The sequence below is a fragment of the Panthera pardus genome, unplaced genomic scaffold (assembly GCF_024362965.1).
Source record: "Panthera pardus isolate Hobbes unplaced genomic scaffold, ASM2436296v1 HiC_scaffold_168, whole genome shotgun sequence".
NCBI classification, from domain to species: domain Eukaryota; kingdom Metazoa; phylum Chordata; class Mammalia; order Carnivora; family Felidae; genus Panthera; species Panthera pardus.
Genome location: NW_026526730.1, coordinates 1,367 through 23,474, shown reverse-complemented (window position 1 = coordinate 23,474; position 22,108 = coordinate 1,367). Strand labels below are relative to the sequence as shown.

General features: G+C 35.9%; 1 protein-coding gene across 1 annotated transcript in view; it reads left to right on the top strand.

The window, feature by feature from the left end:
* The window catches only part of LOC128777601 (EF-hand calcium-binding domain-containing protein 13-like), a gene marked incomplete at its 3' end in the record, with an annotated part of 32,660 nt that extends 11,011 nt beyond the window's left edge, over positions 1-21,649 (top strand). Inside the window, exons 5-8 of the mRNA XM_053904240.1 lie at positions 3,592-3,666; positions 8,690-8,833; positions 15,234-15,305; positions 21,143-21,649. Coding sequence (XP_053760215.1) covers positions 3,592-3,666; positions 8,690-8,833; positions 15,234-15,305; positions 21,143-21,649 — 798 coding nt within the window. The remainder of the gene's footprint in view (positions 1-3,591; positions 3,667-8,689; positions 8,834-15,233; positions 15,306-21,142) is intronic.
* Positions 21,650-22,108: the final 459 nt, after the last annotated feature.

The window sequence follows — 22,108 nt, the reverse complement described above, 5'->3', positions numbered from 1 at the left end:
GTATTTTATTATTTTTGGTGCCATTGTACATGGGATTGTTTTCTTAATTTCTCTTTCTGCTGCTTCATTATTAGTGTCCATACAAACAATTTTAGATAACATATGTTAGTTTAAATTTTTATTCCTTAATTTTTACATTGAAAAAATGTAGACCTATATTGAATATCTTGGTAAAAATTGCAAATACAAGAAAAAGTTTAATAACTGAATATAAAGGTTTTTTTGTTTTAAGTTAGTATTTTTAGCTTAAAGAAGTTTACAAATTACAAAACGAAAATTATCTCTTCACCTCAATCTTTCCCTACAATTCTTCATAGTACACACTTAATAATTTGGTAGGTATTTTTCCTGGATATTTGTTATATACATTTTAATTGGTCTCATATTGATTAATGGTGAAGTTACCTCTAAAATTTTTGCTATTACAAATAATGCTATAAAGAGCATCCTTGTTCATCAATTCTTGCACATTTGTGTAAATATTTTTATAGGATAGATTTCTAGAAATGAAGAAGCTGGGTCATAGGATATGCATATACCTATAGGAACATGGTTTATGTCAAGTCATGTTATCTTGTCCAGCTTTATTGAGATATAATTGACAAATATAAATTGCATATATTTAAAGTGTACAACATAATGATTTGATATACATATACATTGTGAAATGATTACCAGCTATCAAGTAAAGAACATCTCCATCACCTCACATAGTTACCTTTTTTGTGTGTGATGAGAACACTACTCTCTTAGGATATAGTCTCTCAGCAAATTTCAAAGATACAATATAGTATTATTAACTATAGTCACCATGCTGTACATCAGATTCCCAGAACTTGTTCATCTTATACCTAAAGTTTGTATCCTTTGACAAACATCTGCCCATTCCCTCCACCCTCCAGAATATGTCATATACATAGAGGTTACATTTTCTTTATTCATCTGTTGGTGAGCATTTAGGCTGTTTCCATTTCTTGGCTATTGTGCATAATGCTGCAATGTTTGAAGTGCACATAGCTCTTTGAGACAGTGCTTTTATTTCCTTTGGGTATATATCCAAAAGTGAGCTTGCTGGATGATATGATAGTTCTGTTTTTAATTTTTAGACAAAACCTCTGTACTGTTTTTGGAATTGGCTATTCCAATGGATTTTAAATTATCTGCATATTTTATAGTTTTATTGAGGTATATACTTGACATATTTAAAGTATACAATTTGAAAATTTCTACATATGTATATACTTGTGAAAACTCAATCCCATTATACCCCTTTGTAAGCCCCCATTCTCTTTCCACAACCCCCCCCTCACTACTTCCCAAGCAAACACTAACCTGCTTCTGTCACTACAGATTGTTTGTATTTTCTAGAACTTTATATAAATGATATCATGCAGTAAGTACTCATTTTTTTGGTTTGATTTCTTTCACTCAGCTTAATTATACTGAGATTCATCTATGCTTTGGTACATATCAGGTTTATTTCTTTTTATTGCTAAGCAGCGTTCTCTCTTATGGATGTACCATGATTTGTTCATCCATTCATTAATTGATGATGTTTGGATTGCTTCTAGTTTTTGGCTATTACAAATAAAGCTGGTGTAAACATTCATTTATGTGTCTTTGTGTAGTCATATACTTTCACTTATCTTGGGTAAATACCTGATGGTAGGATAACTGGGTCATATGGTAGGTATATTTGAATTTTTTAGAAACTGCTAAACTGTGCTTGCAAAGCAGCTGAATTATTTTACATTGTTATGAACAATTTATGACAGTTTCAGATGCTTCTCATCCTTGTCAATCCTGGAATTGGTGAGCCTTTAAAAATTGTCATTCTAATAGATGTATGGTGTTTTCTCATTGTGGTTTTAATTTACATTTCCTGAATGATCAAATGATTTTGAATATATCTTCATGTGCTTTTTTTGCTACCTGTATATCTTATGCCCATTGAAAATGTGTTTGTGTTCCTACTATTGCATTTTGAATGTATATATTCTGAATACGAGTCCTTTACTGGATATGTGAGAGAGAGCACAGGCAAGGGAGGAATAGAGAGGAAAGAGAATCCCAAGCAGGCTCTGCCCTGTCAGCACAGAGCCCTATGCGGGGCTTGAACTCACCAACTGTGAGATCATGACCTGAGCCAAAATCAAGAGTCGGAATTTGACCAGCTGAGCCACCCAGCCACCCCAATTTTTGAAGAATATCTTTCAACTTAAGTTCATACTTCTGAAGAAGTCTAGTCTACAACTATTTCTTGTATGGATTGTGCTCTTGATGTTTTATCTATAAGGTTTTTGTTTAAACCTAAGTCACATAGAAGTCAGAAAACAAATCAAAATAATTGATTGAAATTTGCACAAATGTTTCATTGTTTCTTTGAAGGAAAGGAGAAACCACTCTCAAGTTATTACACTGAAAAAAAATTTTTGAGGTAGACAACTTGACAAATTTTCCAATCCAGAAAGTGTTTCTGTGGTTTAGAAATGAGAACAACTAAGCCTTGTCAATTTCTCTGAACGTAGAAGCCTGCAGACCACCAGAAGCACTGAAATGTTCTTTTATAAGTTACTTTGTTCAGATTACATTAATTTAAAATGTAAATTTATAATAAGTTTCTTCCAAACACAGATAAACCCTTTCAAAATTGGCCTCATTTACTATATGAAGAGGAAAATGACATTAGAGTTATTTAACTTGAAGAATCTTGAAAAATTAAGATGTTGCTTGACACAGATCTATGCTTGTCTAGAAAATGAGGCAGAAGAATCCTGATTCTGTGTTTTGTCACACTTTGTAAATCTGGATTTTCAGCTCTAGCTGCTCATCAGAGATGACCTGTGCATTAACATGCAGAAAAAAAAGCTCCATAATTTCAACTTCTCACTCAAACCAAGCAATAATTTCTTACTGAAATTTTCATTTGTACAATTTAGATTTCTTTCTTTCTTTTAATAAATAGGCATTACTTTTTGCGTGATAAATGAGATGATTTTTTGGATGAAGATTTTAATATTGTGCAATATTTTGTGCATTTGTTTAATGCATTTTGTGTGTGTGTGTGTGTGTGTGTGTGTGTGTAATGAGAGAGAGAGAGAGAGAGAGAGAAGAAAGGAGGAGAGGAGAGAAGGAGATGGAATGATTTGAGGCAAAGCTTTCATTAGAGTCTCATCTGGATCTGTAATCTCCCCTAAAACCACTGGTATAGAGGGTCTTAGCTAGAACACGATGAAATCAGTCCTATTCTTTTCAGGTAAAACCATTATATATGTAAAATTGACAAATTGCATGATTTTTTTGCACCTAATGACAAGTATAAAAATTAGAGCTTTGAGTAAAGAATATTGCAGTATCTTAAATTCTAATCTATATCATTTTGATTATTGCTGGGCACTATTTACTATATAATTAAAATGTGTAATTATGTTTTTATGATAGGTTTTCTTTTTACATTCTATATTTAATGTTAATGCTCCTCTAGACTATCAGTTAATTCTATTCACATTTTTAGTTTGCATTTTTATCTTATGTTCTTAATGAGTTTGCTAATGCAGTTTTTTTCCTTCTGTTTCTGAACCATTATTATAGTTAATGGAATGCTGGATTTTTCAGATTTCCTTAAGACTGTGAATGATGTTTGTTATTTGGTCTCCCAGGATCCAGGTAAAAAAAAATGATTCTTCAAAATTGCAGAAAAGAATGATTTTGATTGTCACTGATTTTAGGGTGGGATGGTTATATGAATTTATGTTTTTTTCAGATCTCTTACATAGTTTTTTCCCCTGTAGCCTAGGTTGAGAAAAATTAGACACGAGTTATTTCATAAAAGGCACTAAAAACCTGTCCACCCCAATTAGTATCCTAATTTTCTATCCATAATCTCCACTTATTCCTGCATGCAACTGCTAGATTTTCTTAACACACGATTTTTGTCATATCATTCTCCTGCTCAAAAATTTAGATGCTTTTCCTGTGATGAAATGAATGTGGTCCAAACCCTTATGCTTGACATCCTCACCCCCTTATAATTTTTCTTGCCACTTTCCTCTTGGTAGAATCTTTTCCAGGCAAGAACCCCATGCTCCAGTTATAGACACAAATGTCTATACATGCCAATTTCATTCTTGTTTCCAGGCCTTTCTTTGTTCATGTGTTTTTTTCTTTTTTTCCCTTTGAAATCTCATATCTGTTTTCTTCTCCATTGTGAATAGTACTTTCTTTGCTCTCTTTGGAATCTGCTTGCATTTCTCCCTAAAAATTTCCGACACTGATGGATCTCCTAACAACTTTTAGTTTACACTCCTATAAATAGCAAAGAAAGTGATTGGAAGAAATATTCATGTTACTGATAGAAACAGTGCTTCCAATATTCTGAGATCTCTAGGGTTTGTGACCTAATTTTAACAGTTCTTTGGGTTAAAACAAATCAAAACAAAAACCAGTTCCTTGGTTTTGCCATTAGGCAAGATCAAATTCCTATGATCTGTCCTTGGGATTATATATTTCTGTCAATCAGCCTGTATTTTCTTGGAATCAAGGATATATGAATGTGATAATCTTCATATACCTGGATAAGAAGCAAGAGGCAAGTAAAACTCTTTAATGTTTATTCATTAATGTAGTGAATGTTATTTAATACATTACCGTATGCATCAATTAGCAATATAGATGTGATGCTTGGCTTGCTTTCCCTCTTTGAATTTCTTCCTACTTGGCATTTTGATTAACTCCTATAGCACTGGGTTTCCTCTTTGTCTACTTGGTTTTCAGGTTATAGCTTTTTCTTGACTAGATTTGTAAGTGTGTTTGGGTGCCTAAGTACTGCCTGCTTGTCGAGCCACAGTTGAGCTATCATGTATTCCTTTGTTTTTCAAGTTCTGGTTTTCTATTTTGACCTTATTTATTATTTATGGTCAAATGTTCTGAGACCAACCAAGAAGTGCCAAATTTCTTTTCTTCCTCTTAAAACAGTATGCCTAATTCTCAAATACACTATTTTTAGTAAAATATCCAAGCAATATAATAGTATATAAATGTAAAATACCCTCTTTAATCCTTCCTATATTAAAGTTAATGTTGACTTTAGCATCTTTTATTATGTGCATTTATGAATGTATATATTTACATATTTTGTAAGAGAAAATGAGTTATCAGTTACTAGGCAGAAGAGAACTAGAGTACCTGGGTCTTATAGAGGCAAGTGAAAAGATCAAGCATACAGTTAGAAATCAAGAGACCCTAAGAAAATAAAAGGGAAAAATATGATCATCTTATACTGTAAGAGAAAGGGATCATGCTATGTACTTTGTTGTCTAGCATGATTTTTTTTTTTAACTGAGTAATATGTCTTGGAAAGTTTTCCCCATGCCAGTAAGTGTAGGTCAGCCTTTTACTTAAAAAAAATTGTTTTTAAGTTTATTTTTATTTATTTGGAGAGAGATACAGAGCAAGTGAGGGAAGGGCAGAAAGTAAGGGAGATAGAATCCCAAGCAGGCTCCATGCTGTCAGTGTAGAGCCTGATGTGGGGCTTGATCTTACAATCCATGAGGTCATGACCTGAGCCAGAATAGTCAGATGCTTAACCAACTGAGCCACCGAGGTGCTCGATCCTTTTATTTTTTAATAGCTGCATGGTGTCTGAAAAATGTAGATGTACTATAATTTATTTAACTAATCCTTTATTGATTCTAATTATCTTCCTATTATAGACACTTTCACAATGAATATCTTTTCTTATATTTTATATTTTATACATATTTATTTTCACATTATAGTTTATATATGTGTGCTTGTGTCCTTAAGTTCCTTTCAAGTCAAAATTAGTTGCCAGTTATTAGGTAGAGGAGAACCAGAGGGACCCTATGTGTGCATTGGGGCATGCCTTCAACACTCAGACAGATAGTTTTCAACTCTTCCTTAGCCTTCACTTCCTGCGTGTGTATATCCTCAACGTAAGCCAGACCTGAGAGTTCAGAACCTACTCTGGTATTCCTGGGTACAGACCTGTTTATGTGTGTGGCCATCTAGATGCTCAGGAATATGTTGGAACTTTTCAAAGGCCTCTACAGACGTCTCATTTCCCAGATTTTCCTTTTAAGCTTGTTTGCTAGCCTATTATTTGCCCCAATTGTTTTTTTTTTTAATGGCATGAATCTACATTTATTGACTTGTAAATAGGTCCATGGCATATTTTTAGTGAAAAGGCAGTATACTATATGTACTGTTTTAATTGAGTGAAATGTTCACAATCGTTGATGAACGTAAAGAGACATAGAAAGGTATCCAAGTAGGATATTAATCAAAATGCATCATTTTTGCATGCCCTGGTTGGGAAATTTGTGTTGCTTTTATCTTTCTTCTTTGTACAGTTGTGGGTTTATTTGATTTTTAAAAATCAGTGGGTCGGGGCCCCTGGGTGGCTTAGTCAGTGGAGTATCTAACTCTTGATTTTGGCTCAGGTCACAATCCCAGGGTTGTGGGATCAAGCCCCAAGTCAAGCTCCACATTAAGCATGGAGCCTGCTTGGGATTCTCTCTCTGTCTCTCTCTCTCTCTGTCTCTCTCTCTCTCCCTCCCTCCCTCCCCCTCCCTCCCTCTGCCCCTCTCCCTTGTTCTCTCTCTCCCAAAAAAAAATTTTTTTTTAATCCTAAAAAATATTAGTATGTCATTGGAAGAGCAGCAATAGCATTTAAGAGCAGGGCTCCTGAATCTGACTGGTTTTTGTTCATTTGTCTCAAGTTTTTACTTAAACTAATTAGTTAGTATATAGTATAATACTGGTTTCGGGAGTGGAATTTAGTGCTTCATCATTCACATGTAACATCCAGTGCTTGCTCCAACTATTACCCACCACTTCAGACCGTTATAATGTTAACTAATTGCCTCTGATTGTGTTTGAGGAGTACTTCCAGGGAAAAGGCTCTTTGCCTTGGGCAAGCTTTGAGTCCGGTCAAATAAGGCAGCTTGGCAAGTAGGGTCTTCCAGGGAGCCACAAGACAGGTCTAATAATGACAGTTCTTAGAGAATGGGGCTTTGAAGAAGTTCCAAACTCATTCTTCTCCATTGGCTGTCAGGCTGCTGTTTTTCATCATGAGGGTAGGCTCTTAGTTTTCAAGGCTCCTGGGAAGCTGGGATGGTAAGATGGGAACAATGGCCAGCTAAAATGCCACAAAGCTCACTATTACTGAGGTTCAGCCGTTTTTCTGAAAGAAAACACTCTTTGGATTACTCTAAGCCTTTGATTTATAGCCAGAGTTTTGAAAAAAGTTGATTCTGACAGTTTGCGTCCGTGTTCTCACGGCTTTTATGGAGGAGAGGATTCTCAGAGGTCCTTCCTCTGCTACTTTTGCTCGCCTGGTCAATAACAACTGGTTGGTTGGATGAGTGAATAATGCCCAGTTCTTCCTCCATGATTGGGCAAATCTAAGAACTTGTGGATCACTAGGCTTGTTATATCCTGAATTCCGAGAAAATGTAGTCTGACAAAAAGTGATTCGCTCTCTGAAGTTGATTATGGGAATTGTGTTTCCTTATCAAATTAAGGGGTGCGGTAGTCTGAGGATCACTTAAATTTAGCATTAGGACACAGGTATCAATCTGTTTAGATTTTAAGGAGGACATCTGTTTAGGGAAAATTCTCTCATTAATATGAATATTTTCATTTAACTGTGTTCTTTCCAATTCATTTTTAAAAAATTATTTATTTAAAGTCAAATTAGTTAACATACAGTGTTGTATTGGTTTCAGGAGTAGAATCCACTGATTCATCACTTACATATAATACCCAGTGCTCATCCCAACAGGTGCCCTCCTTAATACCCCTCACCCATTTAGCCCATCCCCCATCCACCTCCGCTCCAGCAACCCTCAGTTTGTTCTCTGTATTTAAGAGTCTCTTATTGTTTTTATCTTATTTTTCCTTTCCTTCCCCTATGTTCATCTGTTGTGTTTTTAAATTCCATATATGAGTGAAAACATATTTGTCTTCTTCTAACTGACTTATTTCACTTACACAATACACTCTAGTTCTATCCATATTGTTGCAAATCTTTCCAATTCATTTTTGATGTTAAGGACTGTTAGCATAAGAAAATGAAGTTTCTGTGGAGAAATAGAAGACCTTTAAATAGTGGTTAAACCATTGCTAAACTCTTTGTAATATAAAAAAATCTGAAGAGAAATTTTGCATCTATTCTGTTCTTTCTTTTACGCTATTTTTTCTAAATTACATTTTAAAACAATTAATGATGCCCTCAAATTTTAGATTAAGCTGCCTTGCTATTATAGATTATACCACTGATAGATATGAAATTATTTTAGTTACAAGGCTTAACTAAGCAGTGAATACAGAATAATCAGATAATCCAGAGCTTTTTAGCACAATGCCTATAGCTTTTAGCACAATGTTTGGCATATAGATAGCATTCAATAAATACCACCTATCTTTGCTAATATTATATCAATAGTGATAATAGCAAAAATTACATTTTATATTAGGAATGTGGTCCTAATATAAATTGGGCAAATGGAATTGGGCAAATGCCTACTTGCAGGTAAATTTTTAGAAAACCCTATGCCTATGTAAAGGTATTGTACCCTGGTAGGCTGTTGACACAAAATCAGCCCCTCCAAGAAAAGCTGTTGATTCTCATGATAAAATAACTTCTTTGTTTATTATATTTTTGCAGCATTCCAGAATGCCTTGAAGATTTTCTGTAGGATAAGAAGTGGTCGAGTTGCGACTGATGAACTGGCTGCTGTTTTGGATAGCATGGATATTCCTGTAATTCCTGAAACTTTTCAGGAAGTGATAAAACATGCTAGTATAGACAGTGAGTTATTTGAATTACTATGTAAATATATCTTTCTTGGATATCAGTGCTCTGATTCATCCTTTATCTCTCCTTCTTGATTCTTAACCTCTTGCCACCTATCAACATTGCTTACTGGTGTCTGTGGTAAGAGATAGTCTAGAAAAATTAAATGAGAAATTTCTAAAATTATTAGATTTTGGTATGTTTGATAAAAATCTAAGAGAAAAATGTATTTATTTTCTTTTCAAACTTTCCTCTCTTTTCCATTTCTTGTTTGTGGAGAGATGGTTTCTTTAATGTCAAGGGCATTGGCTTCACAAATTAGGAGACCTAAATTTCTTGAATTTTTAACTTTATTAGATAGCTTTGATTACACAATCTTCTCATGCTATTCAGTTACTCTTTGCAAAATGTAGATTTTTAAAAAAACATTATGAATATATTTAGCAGATGTTTTGTATTACATGTTTATATGTCACCAGGGGTGTCTGATAATAATGGATTGATAAATGATTGATTCATTGATTATCCATGTATTTAATGAGTCAGTCATTTAATATCTACTGTGCTTGGAACTATGCAAGGTGATACAGAGATGAATAGAACACATTTCTTTTTCCAAAGGAGTTCACATTCTAGTGTGGAAAGAGTCAAATAAAATGAAAATTTAATGTCGTATATAGCAAATACTGTTACAGAATGTAGTTAGGCTGCAAATGTATACTGGAAACACCAGGGAAAGATAATCAGAGAATGTGATGTCTGAGCTAAATCTTGAAGGATCAATAGGGGTTAGTTGGTTGAAGGTGGTAATGAAGAATGAGAAAGACATTTTAGACTGAGGGAACAGTTTGTGTAAATATGGCAGGAACATTATCAGACATGGCATCCTTTTCCATGGGCTTCCACAGGTTTTTGTCATTTGTCAGTGGTGGCTTTTAGGGGGTCTTTGGTGGCTGGGATGTAGTGTGAAGATAGAACCAGGCTGCATGGATTTTAGTAGGTAGTCATTTATGGTGAGTTCTGGGTTGATAGACATAAGTGGAGGGATGTTCTGGAGCATAAAGATGCCCATAAAATAGGGATTTTAAAGCTTAATCTCAAGTCATATTATTAAATAGCCTTTAGGGCATGCTCTACCAGAAGCAACAGAAATTACATATGAAACCACTGTGGCTTTTTTTTTTTTTTTTTTTTTTTTTTTTTTCTTTTTTTGGCTTATGGAATTCTGGTCTGGATTTCTAGGCTTTGTACTTGGGGAGCTAAACTGAAAAATTATGCTGATTTCATAGATTGTTGTAGGAATTAAATAGAACCTATTGGCACTAGAATAGTCTCAAGAAATAGGAAGCAGAAACCTGGGAATTATCCTTGACAACTCTGTTTTCTCTGTTCTCCTCATGCAACCGTTGTGAATTACTATTATTTTAAACTTCTAGATATCTCTTAAATCTCTCTATTTTCCACCATTTCCTTAGTCCAAGTTACCATAATTTTTCCTTAGGACCATCACTGTTCATCCTAACAAGTCCACCCACATCCAGTCTTTTTTTTTTTTTTTTTTTAATGTTTATTTATTTTTGAGAGAGACAGAGACAGAATGCGAGTGGGTTAGGGGCAGAGAGAGAGGGAGAATCTGAAGCAGGCTCCAGGCTCTGAGCTGCCAGCACAGAGCCCAACGGGGGGCTCGAACTCACGAGCTGTGAGATCGTGACCTGAGCCGAAGTCGGACGCTCAACCGACTGAGCCACCCAGGTGCCCCCACCCACACCCAGTCTTATCCCCCTTAACACTATGGCCAGAATGATCTTTTCAAAACACACATCTGTGGGGCGCCTGGGTGGCTCAGTCAGTTAAGTGTCCGACTTTGGCTCAAGTTATGATCTCAGGCTTGTGGTTTCAGGCCCCGTGTTGGGCTCTGTGTTGACAGTTCGGAGCCTGGAGCCTGCTTCAGATTCTGTCTCCCTCTCTCTCTCTGCCCCACCTCCCCTCTCAAAAATAAATAAACATGATAAAAAAATAAAAAAACCCCACACATCTGATCATGTTACCTCCTTGCATAAACTCTAATAATACTTCTTGGGATGAAGAGCCCTTTAAGGTCACGTACAAGGACTTGCAATGTCTGGCCTTTACCTTAGATCTCCAGCGTCATCTCAGACCACATTCTGCTTTGCTTACTGTGCCTTCTTAGAGTTTCAGTTATATACCAGGCTTCCTCCTGCCATAGCCTTTACATATATTCTTTTCTTTTCCTGGAGCATTCTTTCCCTCCTAGTGAATTACGACTCATACTTTGGATCTAAACTCCACTCTATTCTTTAAGGATGCTTCCATGACTTTTCTGACTAGGTCAAGTTCTCATACACTCTCACAGCACTAATCACAGTTGCCATTTTTATTTCTTATATTTTTAAAAAAAATTTTCAATGTTTATTTTTGAGAGAGATAGAGAAACAGAGTGTGAGTGAGGGAGAGGCAGGGAGAGAGAGGAAGACACAGAATCTGAAGCAGGGTCCAGGCTCTGAGCTGTCAGCACAGAGCCAGCCCAACGCGGGGCTCGAATTCACAGACCACGAGATCACGACCTGAGCCAAAATGAGACGCCCAACCGACTGAGCCACCCAGGTACCCCTATTTCTTATTGTTTTGTGAAGATCTGTATCTCAAATAAGACTAAATACCAAGAAAGCAGATATCATGTGTACTTTTGCTCAATATTGTATCCTCAGTACTCCATACAGTGCTTGTGGCACATATTAACTGCTCAACAAATATATGTTGAATGAATTAATAAGTCTCACCCTTCACTCCATCTCCTCCAACCAGAGAGAATAAGATTTTTTCATTTTGTCATTTTTAATAACCTGGTTGTGACTTAAGGTAAAATTCCTCATAGGGGAGGTCCTTGTCTTTTGACTAGGAAAATCATTTTAACAGGTATGTTTGATTATGAGAGCTAAAGCCTATTGGGAGATACCTAGTTTGAGCAAAAAGGTAAGGTAAAGTACTCTATATAAGAAAACAACAGGAACTTAAAATACAACAGTGGCTAATCGGCAGCTGGAAGAGGAACACTGAGGGAACCTAAGATTGGATGGGGGTCTAGCAATCAATAGAGAGTGGCTGTAGAACTTTAGGACAATACTATGTAGTGCTTGCTGTGCTATCAAGAAATCCCTTACTCTCATTAATTTCAAGTTATCTAGTAAGAGTTGCTTATATACAATAGCCTTGTGTTAGTCATGTGGTGGGTGGATTTAAAGGAAAAAGGTCTGTAGGTTCTGTGTTAGGTAGGCTTGGGGTGGAGAGAAGATAGCACCTATAGGATGTGATAATGTGAGAGAGATCAGGAGTCCACGGGAATAGAAAACAAAACGAAAATCAACCGCCAGAGTATAAAACACTCAGGAATCTTCAAATTTTGGAGGGAGTATTGATTGCTGTTCATATAATGTATGGTGTGGGGTCGGGGCTATTTTACTTAAACATTAAAGGAAAGGACACCCTCAGAATGCCAAAAGTTTTGGGTTACCCCGGTAAGAGATATGGATTCTTCTGTAACGGAATTTTGAAGTAAGGAGTGATATAAGTCGGTTATCCTGCTAGTAGAAGTCGTAGCACCCTGGTATAGGTACTGTTTTAACATCTTGTTTCTATATTTGGTTTGGTTTTTTGGAGCAATACTGATACATGGAGAATATCTTCATGAGTATGCATGATGAAGAGGAATGCCGCTGGAATTTGCAAGGAAGTCCAATAAGCATTTGCTTCATTAAGATCTGGCAAGAGGAATATGGAAAATCACTTGATGACAGTTCTGGTAGTTTGGTTTCTGAGATAGGATATTGGTGCAGTAGTTTTTTCTCTCCTGGTATTTACCGATCTAGTAATTGAATTGGGTGAAAAGTAGTAACTAGCACGATTTTTGATGAGAAGGTCTTTGATATTGTGGAGCTATTGTGGAGATTATGGAAATGTGTTAATAGTCATTTTACACCTTCAAAGTAATGTTGCCTTGAATATGATTTTGATGATTAGGATACTTTTTTTTCCACATTAGATAGTTACATTTTCCAGGTTGAATGGAAAGGAACGTTCCAATATGAGCTTCCTCCAGAAGGACAAATGTAAGAGTGGGAAGCTGTTTTGAACTTCTCTTATGAAGTAAATGCTACCTGTAACTATACTGATTGTCTCAGTCTCAATCAGGAATTATTCATTGAGGTTTTGATAAGCTAGATAGGGGTCAAAATAGTAATTTCAGATTCTGTAATGCTTATTTGGCCACCAGAGACTATATAAATGGATAGTATTTGTCTTAGAGGTGTGTGAGAAGTATTTGTCATTGCATAGAAGAAGGAATGAATTTGAGCGAGAGCTAGTAAATCTATAAATGGTTGGCTACTGCATGCTCACTGGTCAATGTTGGACCTCTTTCAAGAAAGGGGAGTTCTTTAAGTAGAGACCAGATATAAACAATACAGCCTTCTCCATTGGATTAATTTGTGGATGATCCAACAGAAACTTTACACAGATCAAATTCACGAGTTTGAGGGTTGAAGCCTTGAATTATTTTAGGACTTATGCTTTGATCTAAGAACTTGGGATATGGACTCTACAGAAGTTCCAGAAGTTCACTGGGGTGTTAGAACCACAATCAAGAACAGAATGAGAATAAATACCAAGAAAATAAAAAAACAGAATGTAAGAGTGGCGCCTGGGTGGCTCAGTCAGTTAAGCGTCCAACTTCGGCTCAGGTCATGATCTCGTGGCTCGTGAGTTCAAGCCCCACGTCAGGTTCTGTGCTGACAGCTCAGAGCCTGGAACCTGCTTCAGATTCTGTGTCTCCCTCTCTCTCTGCCCCAACCCACTTGCATTCTGTCTCTGTCTCTCTCAAAAATAAATAAACATTAAAAATAATTAAAAAAAACCCCAGAATGTAAGAAGCAGTTCTAATCAGAAGGCAACTTAACATCAATTGGTCTAGCACTTCTTTGGTTGGGTCAAATACTTACTTGCTTTGCAGTGATTTAAAGTCCTGGACCTGACATAGCTTACCAATTTTCAAAGAAGCAGAATGAATCACACTTACCCAACACCAAAACCATAGTGTATATAATTCTTTGACTCAAAAGGCGCATTAAAAACTGGCATCTTCTTTTCAGGGTCTTTGCTTATGCTTATAACTGAATAGTTGATTTTTTAGGCATAGGCTGAAGAACAAACCTAGTATTTTTATAAGTAGGTAAGTCAACACCTGGTCTTTCTCACCTTGAATGTCAAGCGAAGTCAGACATTTGGAGGCAAGAACTATTGGGTGTCCAATTGGAACAACATTATTTGAGGTCACTGTCTCTGACCCCATTCTCTGTCATACACTGTCCAAGAAGGAAAATGGTTTTAGACAGAGGCAAGGGCAGGAATGATAGGAAGTTATAATTATGGGAGTGCTGTACATGTGTAAGACGCTAAGTAAATGGTTTACTGCTATCCACAATGTAGACATTGCATGATTCTTTACAGCCTTTAGTATATTTATTCATTCAAAAATATTTTTTTTTATTTAATTTTTTATTTTTTTAAATTTACGTCCAAATTAGTTAGTATATAGTGCAACAAGGACTTCTGGAGTAGATTCCTTAGTGCCCCTTACCCGTTTAGCCCACCCTCTCTCCCACAACCCCTCCAGTAACCCTCAATTTGTTCTCCATATTTACAAGTCTCTTATGTTTTGTCCCCCTCCCTGTTTTATCAAAAATAATTTTTAAAAAATAATTTTTTTAAAGTTTATTTATTTATTTTGAGAGAGAGACAGTGCAAGTGGGAGAGAGGCAGAGAGAGAGGGAAAGAGAGAATCCCAAGCAGGCTCTGCACTGTCAGCGCAGAGCCCAACGTGGGGCTCGAACCCATGAACTCTGAGATCATGACCTGAGCCCAAATCAAGAGTCAAACACTCAACTGACTGAGCCACTCAGGTGCCCCTCAAAAAAATTAGTTTTTAAGTGCTAGGAAGTATATAATTTGCTAGGCATTGGGGAAACAAATGACATCCTGTACTCTTGAAGAGCTCACAATCCAGTGAGAAAGACAAAAGAGCTAAAACTTGAAATTCTACCTATAGTAAATCCTCAAAACACTATTTGTTAAATGAATGAAATATTAACCTGATTACCTAGCTGTGGAGCTTAAAATGTGACTAATTTCTTTTGATGGGAAACTCTTTTATTAAGGGAAAAAGAAAATAATGGTCTTTTATTTTTCAGTGTATACTGAGCTATTAACAATTCTAGATATTATTCACAACCTCTGTTCCTACTTTCACACATCTCTGTGTTGTTTTTGTATTAGAATGGGATGGAAACTAGATTTGTGTTCAAAAAAGAAATAACAGTACTTGAACTTAACTCTATTACAGGTAACCACATGGTGGATATTAGAGATATTCTATTTATTTTGGATGAACTACAGCACCAGTATGAAGATTTTTGTAAGTGAGCTCTTGTTGCTACAGCAAGTATTATTTATAAATAAATTGCCTTTAAATTAAATCCTAATTTGTAGGTTTTATCGTATGGAATCTGAAAGCCTTCTCTGACCCCATTAACTCTAACTCTTTTAAATTTTTTTTTATGTTTTATTTATTTTTTGAGAGCAACAGAGACAGAGCGTGAGCGGGGGAGGGGCAGAAAGAGAGGGGGAGACACAGAATCCAAAATAGGCTCCAGACTCTGAGCTGTCAGCACAGAGCCCAACACGGGGCTCGAACTCACAGACTGCGAGATCACGACCTGAGCTGAAGTCAGACGCTTAACCGACTGAGCCACCCGTGTGCACCCCCCCCATTACTCTAACTCTTTAGATAAAAGTTTAAATCCTAAATATACCTAATCAGTATTGATTATGTAACTACCATAACTTTCTTTTATCTTTCCCTTAATATTTTGCAACATGAAGTCAACTTTAAAACAAAATAATAACACTAAGAAAAAAAATGTAATTTGCAATTTGTGGGTCATTCTGACATCCTGACATTGACAGTTAAAAATTTTTAATATAGGGGTGCCTGAGTGGCTCAGTCAGTTAAATGTCCAAATTCGGCTCAGGTCATGATCTCATGGTCCGTGAGCTCGAGCCCCTCATCAGGCTCTGTGCTGACTGCTCAGAGCCTGGAGGCTGCTGCAGATTCTGTGTCTCCCTCTCTCTCTCTGACCCTCCCCTGCTTGTGCTTTGTCTGTCTCAAAAATAAATAAACATTAAAACATTTTTTAAAAATTGTTTTTAGTATATTATTCAGTATCATTCATGATTAGTTTTGTTTTTCTCCATTAAGTATGTTTTTAAAAATCTCTTCCTATTACACATGGTGTCACTCCCTTTTCTTTCTCTGTCCGGACATCCTTTGGTCAAGATTATCTATGTGTATAATTTTAAGCTCAATTTGGCTCAGTTGGTTGAGTGTCTGACTTCAGCTCAGGTCGTGATCTCACGGTTCGTGAGTTCGAGCCCCGCATTGGGCTCTGTGCTGACAGCTCAGAGCCTGGAACCTGCTTCGGATTCTGTGTCTCCCTCTCTCTCTCTTCCTCCCCTGCTCACAGTCTGTCTCTGCCTCTCTCAAAAATAAATAAAGATTTAAAAAGATTAGAAAAAAGAATTATATAGTTCTAATAAACTTGCTACAAATAGAGCAGCCTCTTGCCTGATCCTTTCCTCAGTTTCTCCAGAGGCAAACATTTTAGCTGATTACCTGATATTTGTTTTCATGACTGTAAATAACATGTTTGTATTGCTTCTTGTTGATTTTTTAAAATTTTGGGTAGACCTAGTAAACTCCTTAATATGAAAAATAAGGATTTAGCTCTGTTTCATTTTCCCTGTCCCCACCACATCCACTTCCCATACCTATCCATCCTCCTAATATAGTCATAGGGTAATTGAGTAAGTTTTAATTCTGTATTTATGTTAATATATTTATGTACACACTATTCACTGCTGAGCCACATGTAAGTATCTTGTGGCTGCTTTCTCTTTCTGTACAATTTTTCCCTCTTTGAGTTGTCTTATTTACTTATTTGCTTGGTTTAAAAAAAAAGTATATATATTACTGATTGAAGCTTAGACTCTGCCAACTGTCTAAATATCCTCTTCGTAAGTTTGTCTGCACAAGGTATTCTAGTAGTTTTGTCTTCTTGAAGAAATCTTCTTTAGAGTATTTTGATGTTCTTCAGTATGAATTTGTTGCCCTCTACATTTTGTGTGCAACTGTCATCTTGAGATGTTTCTTCATTAACATGCTGGAGACTTTTCACTTCTCTCCTCCTATGACAGATTCTGTCTTCATATTTTATTGATAGTTTGGGTACAGAATTCTAGATTGTAAATAATTTTCTATGTTTTCTAGTTTTCAGTATTTCCATTGAAGTGCAAAATTTTCTGACTCTTGACTTTGACACTGATTTTTTTTTTCCAAGCATATAGGATATTTTCTAGTCTTCTGAAAGTCTCCTTGAAAGAAGTTTCTTTGTAACGATTGTGCTTAATACAGCGTCCTTTGATTCTGGAAAATTAAAATAATTTGTTGATGATTTCCTTTCCTCTATTTTTTCTGTCTCTGTGGAACTCTAGATATTTGGATATGTGACATAATGGGATGATTCCTTTTTTTTTTAACCTTTTTCTCTTATCTCTTTGTTATGCTTTATTTATTTATTATTTATTTCATGAGTGAGAGTGGAAGAGGGGCAAAGGGAGAGGGAGAGGGAATCTTAAGCAGGTTCCACACCCAGTGCAGAACCCAACATAGGGCTCAATCTCACGACTGTGAGATCATGACCTGGGCCGAAATCAAGAGTCGGATGCTTAACTGACTGAGCCACCCAGGTGCCACTTTTTGTTATGTTTTCTGATAGAGTTCCTTAAATTTATCTTCCAATGCTTCTATTTAGTTTTTCATTTGTACTTTTAAATTTCCAATAATTTCTTTCCCCTCTGTTATTTTATTATAATATCCTCCTCTTATTTCATGGGCGTTTCTATTGTTCCACAAACAATATCTTCTGTTGCAACTAAGAACTTCTGTTGCAATGCTTTCGAGATTTCCTTTTTCATTCATATTCTGTCTCCTCCAAGTTATTTTTTTCTGTTTGTTTTTCATTTTAGGAGTGTTCCTCAAATGTCTGGTGATCTTTGGTTGTCTACTCATATTTGAGAATGGTGAACTCAAAAGCTATTTGGAAGCTCTGAGACTGAGGGCAAAACTAGCTGATTATGAGCTGTAGGATAATGATTCTTAACCAGAGATGATTTGGAGATTTCCCCCGCCCCCTGCCCCAAACTTCCCCTTCCCCCAGGAACATTTGGAAACATTTGGAGACATTTTTGGTCATCACAATCTGTATTACTGGCATCAAGTGGTGAGAGGCCAGGGATGCTTCTGAGTATCCTACAATACACAGGACAGCTCTCTCAATAAAGATGTATCTGTCTCAAAATGCCAGTACTGCTGAGATTGAGAAACCCTGCTATCGGGTGGTCTGGCTGGGCTATTTGCCTGGAAAACCCTTAATATGACTGTCTTTAGGGTATATTTCCTTTTGAGATGGTCAGAGTGTTCAAAGAAACTTTGAATATCCTTCCCGGAGGTATAGCCTTGCTTCATAGAATTCCAGGTGTTAAATAAGACGAAAGACTGAAGTTCCCATTATTCAGTGTAAGCCTCCCTCCGAGTTTTGCAGGTAATACTCCTACCCTCTATTGTGTTTAGTATTCCATAATCCAGAGACCTTGTGTTTAACCCTTTCTGATGAATTGTCACTTTCCTGCTGGTGTAGGAGAAGATCAATAACTGGCTGTGCCCAGTGGATAAAAGTGAATATCTGGCCGTGTGAAGAGACCCTAGGTATCAAATTACTACTTAAAGGGATTTTAACCAGTTCTTTCTTTTTAGCTTCACTCTTACCCTCACTTTTAGAGATACCTAAATGCTACTAATTTATGAGCTTTTGGAGTTTTTGTGTTATGAATTGGGTTGCTTCTTGGCTTTCCCCATTCTGCCTTATGGTTCAGCCTTTTCAGGTCTACTAAGTTCATCAGCTTTCAGATTCCAAAATTTAATTGTAGTAGTTTCTTTTCCTCTTCTTTTTGTTATTATGGATTTGTGATGTTTTAAAAATTCCTTTAGTTTATTTTTGAGAGAGAGAGAGAGAGAGAGCGAGCCGGGGAGGGCAGAGAGAGGGGAAGACACAGAATCCAAAGCAGGCTCCAGGCTTCCAAGCTTCTGTACTAACCAAGCTCCAGGCTTCTGTACTAACCAAGCTGTTAGTACAGAGCCTGATGTGGGGCTCCAACTCACAAACCGCAAGATCATGGCCTGAGCTTAAGTTGGACACCTAACTGACTGGGCCACCCAGGCATCCCCAAAATTCCTTAGTTTAAATGGAGTGTTTGAAGGCTGTTCAATTTGCTATTATTACCTGAACGTTTCAAAGTTTATTTTGAATTCTAATTTTGTCTTTGATGTGGAAGTTTTTTCATTAATTTTTCTTTTCTGACATAGATATTACTAATAATCACATACCCACTCCCATGCATAATAATTCATGTTATTCATTCTTCTGAATCTTTGCTGATTTTTTTTACTAGTTCTGTTATAGAGAAAGGAACACTGTCTCCAAATATAATTGTAGATTTGTCTATTTCTCCTTTCAGTTTTGTCAGGTTTTGGTTCATGCATTTTGAAGCTCTGTTGCTAGGTGAATTCACATTTAGAATAGTTCTATCTTCTTGGTGAGCTGATTCTTTTATCATTATGCAATATGTATGTGATCACTGGTAATTTTCTTCTCTCTCAAGTTTACTTTTTCTGATTCTAATATAACTCCAGTTTTCTTTTGATTAGTGCTTAGATGGTAAGTATTTTCCATCCTTTTACTTTTAACCTTCTTATATCACCAGTTTTGAAGTATTTTGTAAACCACACAGAGTTGGGTGATGTTTTTTGTATTTATTTGTATAATTCCTGTATTTTAATTGGAGTGTTTAGATCATATGTAATGTAATTACTTATACATTCAGACCAGGTGTACCATATTATTATTTGTTTTCTGTTTTTTCCTCTGTTTTTCAACCATTTTCTCCCTTCTTTTTTGGGGAGCATTTTTTTAGTATGTGAATTTATTCTATATGTATTTTCACTATATCTCTGTATTTTTCCAGTGGTTGTTTTAAGGATTATAGTATACATACTTAACCTTTTCTAGTATACTAAAATAAATATTTTACCACTTCAAGTGGAATATAGAAGTTTTACCCTTATATAGATCTTTTTACCCTCCCTCCGTTAAGCTGTAATTTTATTATGTATTACCACTATACACACTGAAAACTTCAGACAATGTTTTATAAGTTTTGCCCTCAATGATCAAACATATTTTAAACTTCTAAGAGGAGAATAATAGTCTATCATAAAATCAAGTATTATAACATTTGAAATACTTTAAAATGTGTTATTCAAATGTAAGGTACTATTCTGAGCCATCAGATGAATTTTATAAAGGAAGCCCCAGTGGGACATTGTATTAATATTTTTCTGAAGAGGTTATTTTATATACAAACTATTTTTTCCCACAAGTACTGAGAATCTTTAGGAGAGTAAATATTTGTATTCTGATGTTAAATGAAAAACAATTTTTTTAATGTTTATTTTTGAGAGAGAGGGAGACAGAACGTGAGTGGGGGAGGGGCAGAGAGTGAGGGAGACAGAATCTGAAGCAGGCTCCAGGCTCTGAGATGTCAGCACAGAGCCCAATGTGGGGCTCAAACCCATGAGCAGTGAGATCATGACCCGAGCCGAAGTGGGATGCCCAACGAACTGAGCCACCCAGGTGCCCCTGTATTCTGATTTTATAAATAAAAATTTCCCCACTCCAACTTCCTTATACTTCAGTATGCTCATAACTAAGGGATTTGTAGCTGTATTGGCATATTTAGCCTATAATCTTTCAAAATTGGCAGAGTGGGGAATGAGAACTACAACCTTCAGTAGGCTATCACTTTTGATTTGGTGCAACTTCAAATAGCTTTGGATAAAAGAATTTAAATATATTAAACCAGAAGATTATATTTAACCTAGTTAATATTTCAGTCTTAGTTATCAGCTCTGTTAGTTTTTCAACATATTAACCTTATTTAACTTTTTAAACTTTGTTTATTTAAGCAATTGATAATTTCTTGAATAGTTTTCATGAGGACTTAGTTGTTACTTTTTAAAAACTATTACAAATGGTACAGGTAAATAGAATAATTAAATATGTTTCTCTTGCTTAGCAGGTATGGAATCATCAGCCTTGGATGAATCTACTTCAAACAGAAAGTCATCAAATATATCAGAATGTTATCCACAGTATAGGATGAAAAGCAGTTTCTCTTCCAGACTACGTGAACCATCATTATTCCCAAAGTTAAATGGAAAACACCTCCAATATCATAAAATTATGGAGGATAATGATTACCTTGAACTTAAAAGATCAAAAAATCCTTTGCAAATAAAAAAATTCCTAAATGGGGTTGATAGCAGTGATACAGGATTCTGGGAACCATATTCAAAGGATGGCATAAACTTTAAGAAAAGTTCAGAGAAGATTGAAATTCATGACTCAAAGTCTACGTCACATAGCTTGAAGAGCATTACAAGCCTCAAAAAGTCTCTGGATAAAAGTGATAATTTTAGTATCCCCAAACTTCAGAAGCCAGCTGTGAGAAGGCATTCCAGTCTCCTAAAACAGGTTTCGTCGAAAGAAAAGATTGCAGTGAATGCTCTGGGTCAGTATCATATATGTAAGTCAAAATATAGGTCCTTGAGTTCTTGAGTCATCCCAGAAACAAGCTGAATTAACCATTGATTAGACAGTTGTTTGCATTTCATTTGTCAGTGCTATTGAGTAATCACCACTTCTGGTATATAGATGAGTGTATACAACACAGTGGTTTTAAGTTGTGCCTTTTTAGATGGTTGTGTTCCCTTTTTCAGATGCCTAACTTTGACCAAGAAGTTTATTCAGAGATTAATTCAACTCACTCAAGTTCCCTAGAAATAGAGGGCCTGTTTTCTTTTGGAAATGCTTATTTTATAATTTTTAAACTAAATATGTAAGGAGTCTATGTGAAATTTTTGTTCAGGTTCCATAATTTAAATATATGATATCCATATCCAATATATGATAATGCTTCAGATATCATCTCTTTTGGACATGGGAATATGAAGAAAGATAAAATAACTACTATTTTACAGTTTGG